The following is a 15,082-nucleotide window of genomic DNA, read 5'->3' as shown; positions in this document are numbered from 1 at the left end:
TAAAGTACCTCAAAATGTTTTAATAATGGCACTCATGCTCTCCAATCAGAATAGAGGAAGTGACAGGAAGTGAGCTGTGCTAAACCAGGCTTTTATATCACAGAGACACTGATGTCATTCTAGATGTTTTTGAAGTTATTTTTACATCGTCACTCATCACTGTTGGTCACAATGGAGCGAGACAGGAAAGGGCACGCAGAATGTTGCACAGGCCCTGAGCTGGAGTCAAACCCACAAGCCTCAACAGCCATGTTTATATGGTTAGCCCACTAAACATTAAACAGTTTGAGCTACCGGGATGCCACAGGGTGTGCTTATGTTATATATAGCTTCACCAGGTGAGAAGATTGGTGCAGAGTCTGCAGACGCTTTAAAAGGAGCATTCAGTGATTTGGAACACACCCCCCCCCCCCCCCCCCCCCCCCCGGTCTGCCCCGGTAACAAGATGTGCACATGCACGCACTACAGTGGGGGGGGGGGGGGGGGGGGGGGGGCACGCAACAGGCCAACAGCACACCAAGGCCCGCCCGCATCTACGAGAAAAAGGGTCTCAAATAAGTGGTTACTCAACAAAAATAAAGTACTCGTATCGGTACTTGGTATCGGCGAGTACTAAAAATTAAGTACTTGTACTCGTACTTGGTCTGAAAAAAATGGTATCGGGACAACTCTACTGAAGACAATATCTCAGCTTCTCTGCATTACTACCAATGCACCGCAGTGGTCACACATACAGTACCACCCTGCTAAATTTACAGTAAGAGCAATCCATCCATTACAGTGATGATGATGATGATGATGATGATGATGATGATCGTTGCAGACAGAAACTGATAAGAGTAATGTTGGTAAAGCAGTGTGTGCTGGACTTGGCCCGCAGTCACATGCTCTCATGTGAGCACACTGTTATGTAATGAACCTGGAGGTTATGCTCCATAGCCTAGCTACTGGTGCTTAGACAGAGCCAATATTTGTACTGCAAATATATGAGAAAGTCTGGAAATTATGTTGAAAGCTCCATTAAGTAAACTGCTGTAAGGTGTCCTGCTGAATCTAAAAAGCGTATACCGGTATATGGTATTGGTTTTTTTACTGAATATGTCTGATAAGTGGACATGATTTCTGAATAATAATACCAGTAAGACGCCCTGAGGGCGAGAAGCAACCTCGCCCTAAAAGGCGAGGTCGAGCTGAAACAACAGAGCTTCTTATCATCATCATCATCATTTTTCGACCGGCGGTCGAGATCATGGATTTCACGATTTTCACGGCACAGTTGAGAAGCAGGAGTTAAACTAGTTATTAAAACTATTAAAAGTTGACGTGACACAACACGACTGACGGGAAATGCAGGTTTTCTTAGTAACTGCGACCTACGGTCGCAAAAAACAACAATAATAATAGTTTAGAACCATAGCGACCATGGCTCAGGAGGTAAAGCAGTTATCCGGGAACCTATGGATGTCATATTGGCTTCATACCAAAGTGCCCTTGAGCACTAAACCACTAACTGCTCCCTGTGCGTGGCTGTCTAATGTGAATGTGTGTGAAATGGGAACCTGAGACAGCCAGCACTATCGGTGACATTCAGGTTATCAGCAGCAGATGGAAAGGCGGTGAACTCAGCAGGTGACCGGAGATATGCTGAGTTCCTCTATAATGATATTGCTTACTTGCTTGTCTTACATGTCATGTGTACATGAAGACCTGTACATAGAAAGATGTATATATAAAAATTAACACGTATTCAACACTAGCTCCTGGTGCATCCTGGGACATGGTTTTGTACGGTAGATATTTCATTAACAAACAACAGAAAAGGCATTCACTGCAGGAAAAAACAAGAACATACCTGGACATCGTAAAGTGCCACGATGTTTTCATGTTGAAGTTCCTAGGTAAACGAAAACATAAGAAATGCGTTAAAAGCACAATTAATTTTGTTTTTTAAAGGACATGTTTTGCATTATTTCAAATGTAAGGAAAATAAATGCCCTTAAATACCTAAATATCTATATTTTAGATAGTAGAAAGTCTAGTTGCAATCCGGTCATCTACTGGCTATTTATTGATATTTCTTGGCGCTGACAAATTATTCCTCAAGTACATCTGAGAGATAAGCAAGGAGCAATTAAGTGTGTCACTGATCACCTTCAGGATTTTGATTTCTTTGCCAAGGAGGATCTGGGACTTGGAGAGATTCTTCTTGTTAATGCTCTTGATGGCCACCTCCCAATCTGTCTTCTGCACAGGACAAAACGATAGAGAGAGAGAGAGAGAGAGAGAGAGAGAGAGAGAGAGAGAGAAGGAAGGGAGACAGATGGGAGCAATTAGTTCAAATGACTTTTATTAGTTCCTAATCCGACAACCTTGATTTAATGCCAGGTGTGTGTGTGTGTGTGTGTGTGTGTGTGTGTGTGTGTGTGTGTGTGTGTGTGTGTGTGTGTGTGTGTGTGTGTGTGTGTGTGTGTGTGTGTGTGTGTGTGCGTCAACATTAACAACGATATAGCACCGTTGTGTGTGAGAAGGCTGGGGAGAGGACAGGAGAAATCTTAGATGCTTCAATGACACAATAATACACTTGTGTTTCAAACTCACACCGGCTCATCCCATCGCCGCTGAATGAGACGGTGAAAGAACACGACACTCAAATGACAGCTAGAATGAGAGGCTGTGACCTGCTCATGCTAAACTAACAATGTAGAGGTCTAATTTCTACCCAGGTTGAGATAATGTTTCTCTACACGGACACACAAGCCCCCATGGACTGGAGCTGTCATGAAAAGAGGGTTCGAGTTCATAGGATCTGAGCCGCTCTAGATGCTCAGCTGCCAAATGTCCAACATTTGAGGACAAATAAACTCAAGAGTAATTTGATGTTTTAATCTGCCCTTAAGGAGAATTAGAAACAGAAAAACAGAGGGACAGAGGCCCCTTTTCCACCAAAAGAACTTTGTTCCGTTCTAGATTCTTGGAACCTTGGTGCTTTCACTGAACCGGCTGCCTTTCTTTGGATCCAGTTCCGAACCAACTTTTAGGGTTCTGAACCCATTAATTTTCAGTGGAAACACTAACCGGTTCAATATTAGGCGGGAAAACCGCCTTCAACGGGTTCAACCCCGATGGAAAAGGGGCCAGAGAGAGAGACAGAGAAATGAATGACAACTCAAGTTGCGGTAGGTAACGCTCCCGTCGGCATTGGAAATTGTAGAGCAGGACAATCTCTGAATAAAATCGAGGCTTTCCAAATGAATCTAGGTTAATAGGAGATGTACTTGGTCTGTGGCTGCAGTGCACACTCTGCCTCTGGCATGGCACTGACACCAAAGCAGGAGTATGTGTGACCGTGTGTGTGTTCTGGAGGTACACTGACTGCAGGCTCTACCCATTAGTACAGGAAATCTATGGAAAATACAGGGTCAACCTCAATCTAATTGCAAAAAAAACAAACTCAACTCTGCTCAAATGTGATGATGTCAGCACATTTGAGCAAGTTGCTATGGCAAAATCTAGCCCAATGAGGGTTTTTGTGCAAACTAACTAGCTTGGAATGGCTTCAGCATCATGAAAACCCCCTAGTTTGATAAGTCACATGCTACTCAAAGCATAAGGAAATTTAGAAAAGATTGCCTTATAATAGGATGTCAATGGTGGCCATACTGTACAGGCCATTTTCAACACTTTCCCCTCAGACAATTCCAGGCACCTTTTTTTCTGTTATTCAGGATGATGCAAAATCAGATGAGTTTGGGTTTTTTGCAATTAGATTGAGGTCAAATTACATTATTACTGGACTACATCCCAAACTGACTAGTAAAACACACACTCAAATGTGACTAGTGCAGGGTAATATATTACATTTTCCAATATGGGACATATTCGGTGTAAGGGAAAGTAGGTCTAATCGACCAATATCAGTCATCAGGCATATCATATAACACATCTGAACATTGTTGAATTGCATATTTGCATAACAAGGACAGCTCAGAGAAAACATGGCAACACAAACACATTATGGAGTATTGACGGGTCGACGACATTGTAATGCGAAGCCTGTTTTATTGTGAATATATCTGGGACATATTTTAAGTGGGCCTGATATGAATCTGACTGTATCTGTGTCTGTGTGGGGGTGGGGGGGGGTGGAGGGTCGGAGTTTGGTGAGTAATCAGATCAAGCTAATGACTCCCATGGCATGCCACCAGGACTTCATAATGGGCAGTTTTAGGAGTGCAGAGTAAGCATTTTGTGGGTGCAAGGAGACTTCCGGTTCCAAATGGGAGGAGGACTTCTCAGGACAACACATGATCTCATTGTGAATCATATGGGATTATGATGGCGTGAGCAACAAATACCTCCGCCTCATCAGCGGCACTCTCTGGTATCACCATGCTGACTGACATTATGATAGAAACTACCAGGCTGGACAGAGTGTGGACACTGGGTACTTACTGTACTAGCATACAGGTGACGTTATTCTAATCTAGACTAGAGGACAGATACCAGTTAGATAGTAGACCACTGCTGACAGTGTTTATTTTAAACAGGACATTTATGCAATCATTCAACCAATCATTCATTAGGGAATGGATAGTACTTTAAATGTATACTACTACTACTGTATACTACTGGTAAATGGTGCATTTATATAGCGCCTTTATCCATGGCGCTTTACATAGATGCATTACAGGTGCATTACATTCACCCATTCACACACACATTCATACACCGATTGCAGCAGAAGCCATGCAAGGTACCAACCAGCACATCGGGAGCAATTTGGGGTTCAGTGTCTTGCCCAAGGACACTTTGACATGTAGACAGGAGGAGCCGGGATTCGAACCGCCGACCCATGGATCATTGGACGACCTGCTCTACCTCACTGGAACGAATAATACACTTTTTCCTGTGAGGCTTATGCCAATACATCTGTTGATTTTTCCAAAAAAACATTTGAACCACAGAGGATCATGACCGGTAGAAAACAAATAGTCAAAGCAAGGTATATAATTAGGGATGTAACAACGTTGTCGTTATTGATGATATCGCAATACCAAAAATGTCTCTCAACATTGTCATAGGCCTCTCAATATTGTCGTGGCCTGCCTATACTATAACTATACTGAATAGGTATTTATTTAGGCCGAAAATGTTATTGTTTTGAACAACGGTGGACATCTTCAGTTTGGGTGTTAACAACATATCTGGATTAAACACTGACTAAGTTAAAGGAGAATTCCATACTAGAAGGCTTTCTTACCTTTATTTGTAGTTGTTATGTCCCCACCAAAGAGGTCCAGGTGTTATTTTGTGCAAAAGCGCATTATTGGCTATTTCCCATACCATAAGCCCTCAATGAATTGCATTGAATTGAATGGGGCTATTGGTGTGCTAATTCGCTTATTTCCATCGCTCAAACATTTTTATTTTTTGTATATATCCTCTCTTCATAATGTACTAAATAGTATCCCAAGCGGCACACTTTACTACTTATTCCGATGGAAATAAGCGAATTAGCACAAAAACCCAACCCCCGTTGAGGGCTTAGGGTAGGGGAAATAGCCAATAATGCACTTTTGCACAAAATAACACCTGGACCTCTTTGGTGGGGACGTCACGTAACAACTACAAATAAAGGTAAGAAGGCCTTCTAGTATGGAATTCTCCTTTAACACTACCAGAAATACCTAGCCTTGAATCAGCCTATATCCTGTAAGAGATTCCTGCTTAAAGGCTGAAGTGATCAAAGGCCAGTGTTACAAGCAGGGTTGACAGTAACCTCCGTCCTGCCCTCGAACCCTTGGCCTCCTCCTAGGAGGAAATTAGCCTATGAATAGAAATGCAGACACGAGGGATATAAATACGCCAATCACATGCAGAGTCCATTTTAACATCAGGACAGAGGGGACACATGTTAAATATAACACTTGGAAGTTGTATCCATAAAGCTGTCCACTTTGACAGAATATAGTGTGCCCAAACTTTAGTATTTTAAATCAGATTGCACTATATTTTTGTTTAACCAAATGTCTCGATAATACAAAAACTCAAAAGGCTTTTTGTATGTATGTCTCCCCCCCCAGACATACATACAAAAAGCCTTTTGAGTTTTTGTAGAATGTGGAATGTAGAATGTGGAATTCAATTTTTATTCATGTGTTTAATTATTACGTTTTTCCCTCTACCTAGTTTTAACCACGGGAGGTGGTACTCTAATTAGTATGTAACCACTGTGTTATACATGTATATATATTCTCTCTTCTGATTCATGCCAGCTGTGTGGATGAGAGTTCTTCTTCTCACCTCATTGTCCTTAAATGCAGACGTGAACTTAGATGCCTGTCTGGAAAATAAATATGGCTGTTGAATGTGTGTACTGTGTGTGTGTGTGTGTGTGTGTGTGTGTGTGTGTGTGTGTGTGTGTGTGTGTGTGTGTGTGTCTATATTATATACCCTATCTTGAGACAAAATCTAATTTGTCAAAGCCACAGAAACGTCAGATTCAGCCCAAGACAATGACTTTTAAGGCCACTTATGTAACTTCACTGCTGGAGGGATTGTATCTATTGCTTCCAAATAACATGCAGAAATGCTTTTGCAGCGTAGCATATTCGGTTGCTCCAACTCATAGCCTCTGATGCTCCGAGTTAAGCATCATTTATACTCCATGATGCATAACACTTTGTGAGCTTGTAGGTTAATCTATTCTTTTGTTATTTGAAGTAGGCTATAAATTAGACTTACAATATGGGAAAACAGAGAGCCAGAGTCCTGCAGAGAGGCATAATAAAGGCTACATAGACTCTACACTGGGTCCATTTGGTTACATGTATACACTCTCAGAGTTAAAATAGGATTTTACTGTGTTATATCTCTTGTTTGTGGCTCTCATTGAGGAATTGAGCTTTTATTTCCGATTTCCTCTCAGAAGGAATGGGGTTCTATGATGTCATCACACACACACACACACACACACACACACACACACACACACACACACACACACACACACACACACACACACACACACACACACACACACACACACACACACACACACACACACACACACACACACACACACACACACACACACACACACACAGGCATCTAAGGTCAGGTCTGCACGTAAGGACAATGAGGTGAGAACTCTCATTCACAGCCGGCATGAATCAGAGGAGAGAATACCGTATATTACGTAACATTATGAATATCATTCATATAACAGTGATTACATAATCAGAATCAGATACCTCCTGTGGTTAGGTAGAGGAAAAACACTGTCTGTATGGTGTACCTCATCCTCCCACCCAGTACATCAGTGCTGCTGGAGTCATTTGAGTCATCCGTTCATGAATGGATGTCTTCTTTCTACACCTACAGCCCCATGCATAGGAGCATACACTCAGATTCCCAGCCGCAATAACAAGCAATGAAATCCACTTGCACAGTCAAATAGCATTAGGTAAATAGCTGAGTCAGGGCTACAGTGCTTTAGATACATGATCTATGAACATGAATAGCCATTGTCATTCAGGAAATAATTTCCTTTTTTCAGAACAATGACACCAAAATGTTGCAGTATGAGGACAATGCGATCTGTATTCTGTCAATGACCCACATGTTCACAGGAAAGTGTGAAAAACATCACTGTTATTGAATCTAACTGAAAGAGAAATGGGGCAAGAGGGGGAAGGGGGGGGCAATGCAGTTCAGCTGATATTTACCTTTCTGTGTCTTCCCTTGAAAACAACAGCAAAAGCTCCATGTCCAACCAGGTCTTTCCTGCTGTACTCAAAATCCCCCACAGCTTCCATTGTAAAAGTCCAGTCCAGTTTTATGCCAGGCTTCTCATAAATGCTCCAGGGATGCAGCTGAATGTCACAGTCTTCTTATAACTTCAAAATATAAAGGCTATAGATGCACACACATAATATATAGTATATATATATTCTCTTTTTTGTGTGTGTGCAGTGCAGTGTTCCCTGTCCGTCCTGTTGATATATTTTCAATGTATTTAATAACTGGCTGACGAGCACAGCTTCTCATTACAACTGTTCTGATATCTCTATTTATTGCTTAAATAATAGATGCAGATATGGCATGACACTAGGCTTCTGGTCAGTCAGTATAGCAGTCGGCCGAGAAACACTGGGATACTGTCTTGCAGAACTGCGATACATAGCATATAGCAGGTGGCTCTAGGCATGGCCAACCAGGGTCCAAATGTACACAAAGCTAGAATACAGTGCCAGCTGTCCTTCTCTGGCCCAGTCCATTACTTACAAAAGCCAGGGCTGTGCGTGCTGCATTGGTTCCTATAAGGCTCCCGAGAACCAGTCAAGTGTATTTATTTCTATCCTATACGGGTATGGTGACTGCACAGTCTACATGATGTCAGGTGGATCTGGACATGAACCCAAAGCCTCTACAACACCTGCAGACCGCCTCAGCTATCTGACGGTTACCTGACAGTGGCATAATGCATCATAATGACGACTGTCCTTCCTTGCAAACATGCTGGGCATGGACAAACTGATGCTTGTTTACCCGTTAATGTAAGCCAGCTGAGTGCATTGATTTAACACGCTCACACTCAACAACGACGGCTGGATAAATAGTAATCATAGGGCTTTTTAGTATAAATAATATGGTCCCGGATCCGGCCACAAACGGAATTCGTCCTTTACAATACAATGTCCTCCTCCCAGACGGTCCTCGGGGTTCGGGATGTCCAGTTGCAGCAGGAGACAGTCTCGCCTCCTCTTGGAAACATATGAGCATTAAATTCCGGGATGTTTCATAGCATTTCGTCCTTCTGCAATGTCTCCATCGTCAGAGTAACGTCTCTCTTCTGATCTGCCATCCGAAAAGAGTTTATTTCCCTTTTTTCGACGCGGTATAGTCGATCATTTCATCTTGACGGTTAGATATATATTGTCTGTGTTGTTGTATCCTTCTTGTTACCACTGGGATAATAACGACAGAGATCTGACTCATCTGACGTCACGGTTAACAATACAGGAAGAAAGTGCCCTGGTACGCTTTTATACCATATCCCTCCGCGGAGTCTTCCGCTGCACAGCCTTCCTCCTTTGTCCACGTACCTTCCGCTGCAAGAGACAGTGCTGGATGACAAAGTAATACATATAAAATGCCGGTAAATTGTTAATAGGAAAATGCTGTGCTAAAGGTTGTTCCGAAAGGATATACCGATGTGTGGAAAAGATAGGTCTACGTACTGACTGTAAATGCCAACCAGACCAGAGCCTTTCTTTCTGAAGAGAAAAAGAGAGGAAAACACACGCACACACACACGCACACGCACACGCACACACACACACACACACACACTATGAGCAGGGCCTGGCTGGCAGGGCTGGCAGGGCCTGGCTGGAAACAAGTTCTTGAGCTTAGCCCAGATACCCTGGGTAAATATAGATTTCATTTCATTTCATTTCATTTCATTTCACACACACACACACACACACACACACACACACACACGCACGCACACACACACACACACACATGAATTTGACTATTTTATTTAGTTACAAAAAAATCAGGAAAAAAAGTTTTATTTATTTCTGAGATCATGGAGCTGGGGGTTCAGACAGTGCTGTATAGGTTACTGTTATGCCCCCTGGTGGATATAGAGCACAACATTTTACTGTGTTGAATTAAAGTGGAGTGGTCTCTCTCAAGCCTCTACTCAAACAGTGGGTCAGGTGGTCAAGTTGGTCAACCGAAAGTAGCTATATTCTGACTCCATGAAAGAACAATCAAATGAATGCCCTCACAACTTCAGCTGTGTGTGCACAAGTCAATGTGAATTTTAGGTTCCAGCAATTTTGCTTTTAATTGTGCTTGTTTGATTGATTCCTACAGTTTCATTGGTTCACAATGAAACTGTTCAGTGTTTTGTAAAAGCCTTAAAATCTTTTTAACTTTGCATTTTAGGTTGGACTTGTGTTTTCTTCTTCTTCTTCCTGTTGTTGCTATCCCCTTCATGTTCTTATAAAACTTCATAAAGAACACAATATTCTTCATTGTTATTGATTTATTAAACAAACAAACAACCAAACAAAAAAAGAAGAAAGAAATAAACCACTGGAGAAGTCACACATACGTCACCAAATTCGGAGTAAACAACGTTGAGCTGAATAAAATACAAAACCTTGGTATATTTACACATCGGCCTATAGTATAATATTTGATTGGAGCAACATTAAACCGATGTTATGGGTAAAAAAAATGCGTGGATAGGTTGGTGTTTGTTTGCTAGTTAGAAAGTCAGCTATTGTGGTGTCGCGCGCCGGAAATAGCAAATCTACAAGCTCACAAGGCATTCCATCGGGAGGCCTTATGAACCTGTAGATCAGCTATTTTAAGCGCGCGACGCCGGCGTACGATGAAACACCGGGCTCAACGTAATTATTAGTCAATTTCAGTTTTCTGCTACCACCAGTAGAGTAGCCTACCAGGTAAGTTAACATTGGGGAGCTTTTGCTAATAACAATACATTTTATTTAGTAGCCTAAACACAGTGACTTGTCACTTATAACCGTACAGTGCAGATAACAAAAAGCCCAGGGAAAGACAGCAGGTCAATAATATATATTTTATTTTTCAGTCTGTGGGTTAGCTAAGCTAGCGAGCTGCCAATCAATTTAAGTGAATACAGCTGGTTAGCACTGAGTGAGTGGATGACTTAACACGTGAAGACCGGGTGACTAGTTTAGCGGTGTAACCAGAGTTAATAATTGTTTACTATTAAAGTTAAACTTATGTATTATTAAGTAACATTAACATGTCATGTCCTATATTTCTCATTTGCAGTAACTTTGGAACACAATGGAAGGGTCAACAGTGACAGGAAAGCTGATTCTACCACCAGCGAACCACACAGGACTGAATATGAATAACAGCAAAGGTCTTCAGAAAAGAACTCTGGAGGTGAGCACAAATGCGTCTGGGATAATTATAATAATAATATAAAGGAGCTTGTTAATTTCTGCTACTTTACCTTCATTCAGTGGTTTTCAAAGGGCCTGGCTGGGGACCCCCATGGGCCCTCGAGGGGGCTCCAGGGCCAGGGGGTCCCCACTCCACAGCAAAACGAGAAAAAAGTTTAAAGGCACAGTTGTGATGCTTTTTGTTTTGTTAAAATAGATGTAAAATAGAGCGCTTATATGTTGATAGTAGGCCTAATCATTGCCATATCTTTGTTCAGTAACTAGGGTTCTCTTTATCGCTCTAGCTCGTGAACAGAAAATGAATTTTCAGGACAGGATACTATACATTTACAGGATGGACCTTTGTAGCTAAATTGCAAATGTCAACAATATACACCAACTTAATGAGCGAGGAATAATTTCTTTTAAACAAAAACCCTTTTATATCAGAACAAAACTAGCCTTGGAAGCCTTCCTTTTCAGGTTTATGATCCAGTCTGGAGTGGATGGCAACTTAGGTTATGTTGTAGTCATTGATTTGTAGTAACAGGAATCAGAAGTACCTCAAATTCCCTGTGATCAAGGGCATCAGAATTTTAAGGCCTAGTACCCAATAAAAGCCTTGATGCAGGGAATAGAATTGTTTATTTGGTATATCCATATTTTATTCCAACTCGTAGCGACTGCGAGACTAAAAACAAACAGGGGGGACAAAAACAGATATTACCATCTGCTCTAGACCGGATCACACAGCGATTTAGAAACACAGACCAGGCTTTCCCCCGAGGTGGAAAGCCTGGTGACGCGAGGTTAGAACAAAACTACAGCAGATGGTTATCTCATATTGTTATGATATGTGCTGTAGTCCTAGTCTCCAAAATCAAAGAACTAAAATATGTTTGATAATACAAAATACAGTGGACAAGTAAATACATTGAGCTTTTATACAGCAAGTCTTAACATTTCCTCAGGTATCTATCTAGCTTTGTCAGAAAGCACTCACTTTAGATGGGGAAATTGTTTTGTTTGTAAATTGGCCTTGTGGCCGGAATAGCATTCATCAGGCTGATCACTGAATACAACTAATCTACTCATTATTGTAGATGGAAGCCTACGGTAATGAGCCTCCACAGCAAGACAGCTCTCCACCAGAAAAGAAAGGGGCTGTGGATCCAACAACTCTATTTGAGATGGCAGTTACAGGTAATGTTATGCCGAATGTGAAGTTTTTTGTCTCATACAAGATGTTTCAGTGTTGTGAAGATTGGGTATTCCATTATTACTATTCTATTACTAATTCCGAATCCACAGTATTGTCATGACATGTTTTGGCACTAGACTAGACCATTGCCCAAATTATGTTGATGAAACAGAATCCCTGCTCTCTGGTCTTATTGATCTTTCAGTCACAAGCTGATTGATATAAATAATGTTATGTAAATTATGTACATTATAATGTGTATTGCATTATATCGTATCTACGTTGCCAGCTCATGTCATATCCCAAAACTAGACTTAACTGCTAATGCCATTTGGATTATCAACTTATTTTCAATCTGTGAAGTTGAAGGCTTATTGAGTTATCTTTCGGTATCAGGTGCAAATGAGGAGATCAACATGCTGTTTGCAAAATTTGGTGATGTCTTAAGGTAAAAACATTACATATATAAATATATCAGTCTTCAGTGTGAGGCAGATGTTTGCAACACATTTCTGACATTATTAGTACAGATTTTGTACAAACATCACACAAATAGGTACACATTATCTATAGACGCCGGACAGAGCCGTCCAATGTTTCATTTTCCATCGTGTTTGGCTTCCAAGGTTTGCAGGAGTGGCCTGTTTTGAACAAAATTTCTCAAATCACGAATGCAGTGTTCGATTGCCGTGAAACTTTACACGGACATTCCCACCAGGCCAAGGAAGAAATGCCACCATTCATTCTTCAAATCGGCCTCATTGTGGTGCTATAACAGGCCAATTTCTGTGAGCAGCTAATATCCAAATATTGCCGTTGGACCGATCGGTGTGAAACTGTGCACGCACACTCCCTGGAGGCCAAGGAAGAACCTCTGGCCCAAATCTTTCCCATCGGCCACCTGATGTTGTAGCGCCACGCCACCTCCTGATGTTACTCCTACAGATTTTGTCCAAACATCACACCAATTGCTACACATTATCTCTATAGTCATGTAATCAAGAGTGAAAAGACGGTTCTGTCCGGTTTTTCATATTCCATCCTGATGGGCTAAGATTGGCTACCAATGTTTGCAGAGGTGGCCCGTTTTGAACAAAATGTTTCAAATCATGAACTCAGCTTCCAATTGCTGTGAAACATTTCTGGCCCACAATAAGCTACCTGCCTGTGCTCTGAGGAGACATTTTTCTAGTTTTATCTAAAATGATTGTATTACATATAGCCAAGCTGAGACACTTTTATACGCATGGAAATTTGTACCTTACAAGTACTGCATTTCCAACTTGTCCTATAAAAATCTTAAGCTGCAGAAAAAGGTATTACGTCAGTCACATGTTCTATCATCACAAAGGACTTAATTTACCACTTTATTATGTTTCATGGCTCAGATTTGTCAATTCTCTCTATGACGGTGGATTTCTCTCCTGCAGTGATAGAGTTGCAGCAGATGTCTCCCAGATGAGGGAGCTGGAGGGCATTCTGTTGGAGGCCAAAAGCCTGGAATCTCACCTGAAAGAAAAGAAAAAGCACCTTGGGCGTACCCTGGCTCTCATGTCTGACAAGCTTACTGGATAAATTGTTTTCCTCCATGGAAAAGCAAACATATGGCCAAGTGTCTTACAGTGTGTAACTAATCTAACAAAAACAATTAAATTTATTATAGAGTTTGTTATTGGGTTCTTCCAAATACTCCCAAAACGTCAAGTTATTTTGTAAGATGTACACGCCCAGTATTTATTTCCTCAGAAAAAGGTTATTTCTTTATGTGATTATTACTAATTAAAGTTAATTAAACAAATACATATATTGTATGAAATATTTCCTAAACCAAAATAAAAGGTAATGTTTTGAAGAAATGAAATACAGTCAAAGAATTTGGGATTTGCACACCTTTATTACATTTATGTTTCTATATACATATTTATTTACAAACAACAAACACTTCCACTTATAGGGCAGGAGCCTATAGGGCAGGAGCCTAACGCCAGGGCTCCACCGGACGCGTTGCGTCTCCGTCGCGTCGCGTCAAAAAACGCACCGGTTCAATTTTAATGCACGCGTCGCGTCTCCGTCAACGCGGGCAGTGGAGCCACCCTTCATTGATTAAAAAGGGAACATTCCCTGACGGTGACGGAGACGCGACGCTGACGCGCCCGGTGGAGCCCGGCCGTAACTCCTGTTACTGTTGCATATGTGGCAGCTTGATGTACAAGTACACCCGCTTGTCTTTACACACCAGCCAGGGACATACCCACAATCCAACCGTTGACACCGAGTGCCAAGCAAGGGAGGCATTGGGTCCCATTTTTATAGTCTTTGGTATGACCTGGCTGGGGATCGTATCCCGACCTTCTAAAATCTCAGGACGAACACATCCCATAGTCTGACTATAGGCCGGTTAGACCAGTGGTTCCCAAACCTTTTCATGTCAAGGACCCCCAAATTGACCCCTATTAGAAAAGATATGCCAGGGACCCTCAGAAAAGTTTTTTCCATTTAGCTGGGGAACCCCTGGAACTGCCTCAAGGACCCCTGGGGGTCCCCGGACCCCACTTTGGGAACCACTGGGTTAGACTCACCCGTGGCTTCTGCATGTGGTTAGGGTTTGTGTAATCTCTCAAGAACAGATTCCGAGCTATGCTAACAAACAGCAGAGGGTGCTGTTTTTCCTTTTTTGCCGATGGGTTACCAGATTGGGGTTCTTGTGGATAGGGTTAGTATGAGGTTCTATGGTCAGTATGAGGTTCTATGGTCGTAATCAGTGTTGTCAAGTAATTAAAGTAATATTACTTTCAGTAATATTACTTTTTTCCAGTAACTACATTTTGAGTAATAATATTACATTTACTTTTTTCCAAAGGTCACTGAGCTGGTTGTACTTTCTCAAAACACATAGCATACCATAAATGATTGTATCCATAAT

At 41.6% G+C, this 15,082-nt stretch overlaps 2 protein-coding genes across 5 annotated transcripts in view; one reads left to right on the top strand and one right to left on the bottom strand.

The window, feature by feature from the left end:
* Positions 1 to 8,996, bottom strand: part of ulk2 (unc-51 like autophagy activating kinase 2) — a 55,757-nt gene extending 46,761 nt beyond the window's left edge. For all 3 annotated transcript variants that reach the window (XR_013791173.1, XM_079514819.1, XM_079514820.1), the window contains exons 1-3: positions 7,728 to 8,996; positions 2,152 to 2,244; positions 1,853 to 1,894 (exon numbers count right to left, since the gene is read on the bottom strand). Coding sequence is in view for 2 of the 3 variants with exons in the window: in XM_079514819.1 (XP_079370945.1) it covers positions 1,853 to 1,894; positions 2,152 to 2,244; positions 7,728 to 7,817 (225 nt within the window). In the remaining variant the exon portion in view is untranslated. The remainder of the gene's footprint in view (positions 1 to 1,852; positions 1,895 to 2,151; positions 2,245 to 7,727) is intronic.
* Positions 8,997 to 10,369: 1,373 nt separating this feature from the next.
* On the top strand, positions 10,370 to 13,969 carry tex12 (testis expressed 12). Of its 2 annotated transcripts, none has more exons than XM_079515107.1 (5): positions 10,370 to 10,487; positions 10,843 to 10,959; positions 12,062 to 12,161; positions 12,556 to 12,607; positions 13,590 to 13,969. In XM_079515107.1, the coding sequence occupies exons 2-5, from the start codon at positions 10,858 to 10,860 to the stop codon at positions 13,732 to 13,734; spliced, it is 399 nt and encodes a 132-aa protein (XP_079371233.1). In that variant the 5' UTR covers positions 10,370 to 10,487; positions 10,843 to 10,857; the 3' UTR covers positions 13,735 to 13,969. The 2 variants fall into 2 exon arrangements, with proteins under 2 accessions (XP_079371233.1, XP_079371234.1); XM_079515108.1 differs by lacking the exon at positions 10,370 to 10,487 and adding an exon at positions 10,695 to 10,732.
* Positions 13,970 to 15,082: the final 1,113 nt, after the last annotated feature.

This window comes from Electrona antarctica, assembly GCF_951216825.1.
Source record: "Electrona antarctica genome assembly, chromosome: 11".
NCBI lineage: Eukaryota > Metazoa > Chordata > Actinopteri > Myctophiformes > Myctophidae > Electrona > Electrona antarctica.
Note: the sequence above shows the minus strand (reverse complement) of the source record. Positions and strands in the feature narration are given on the sequence as shown.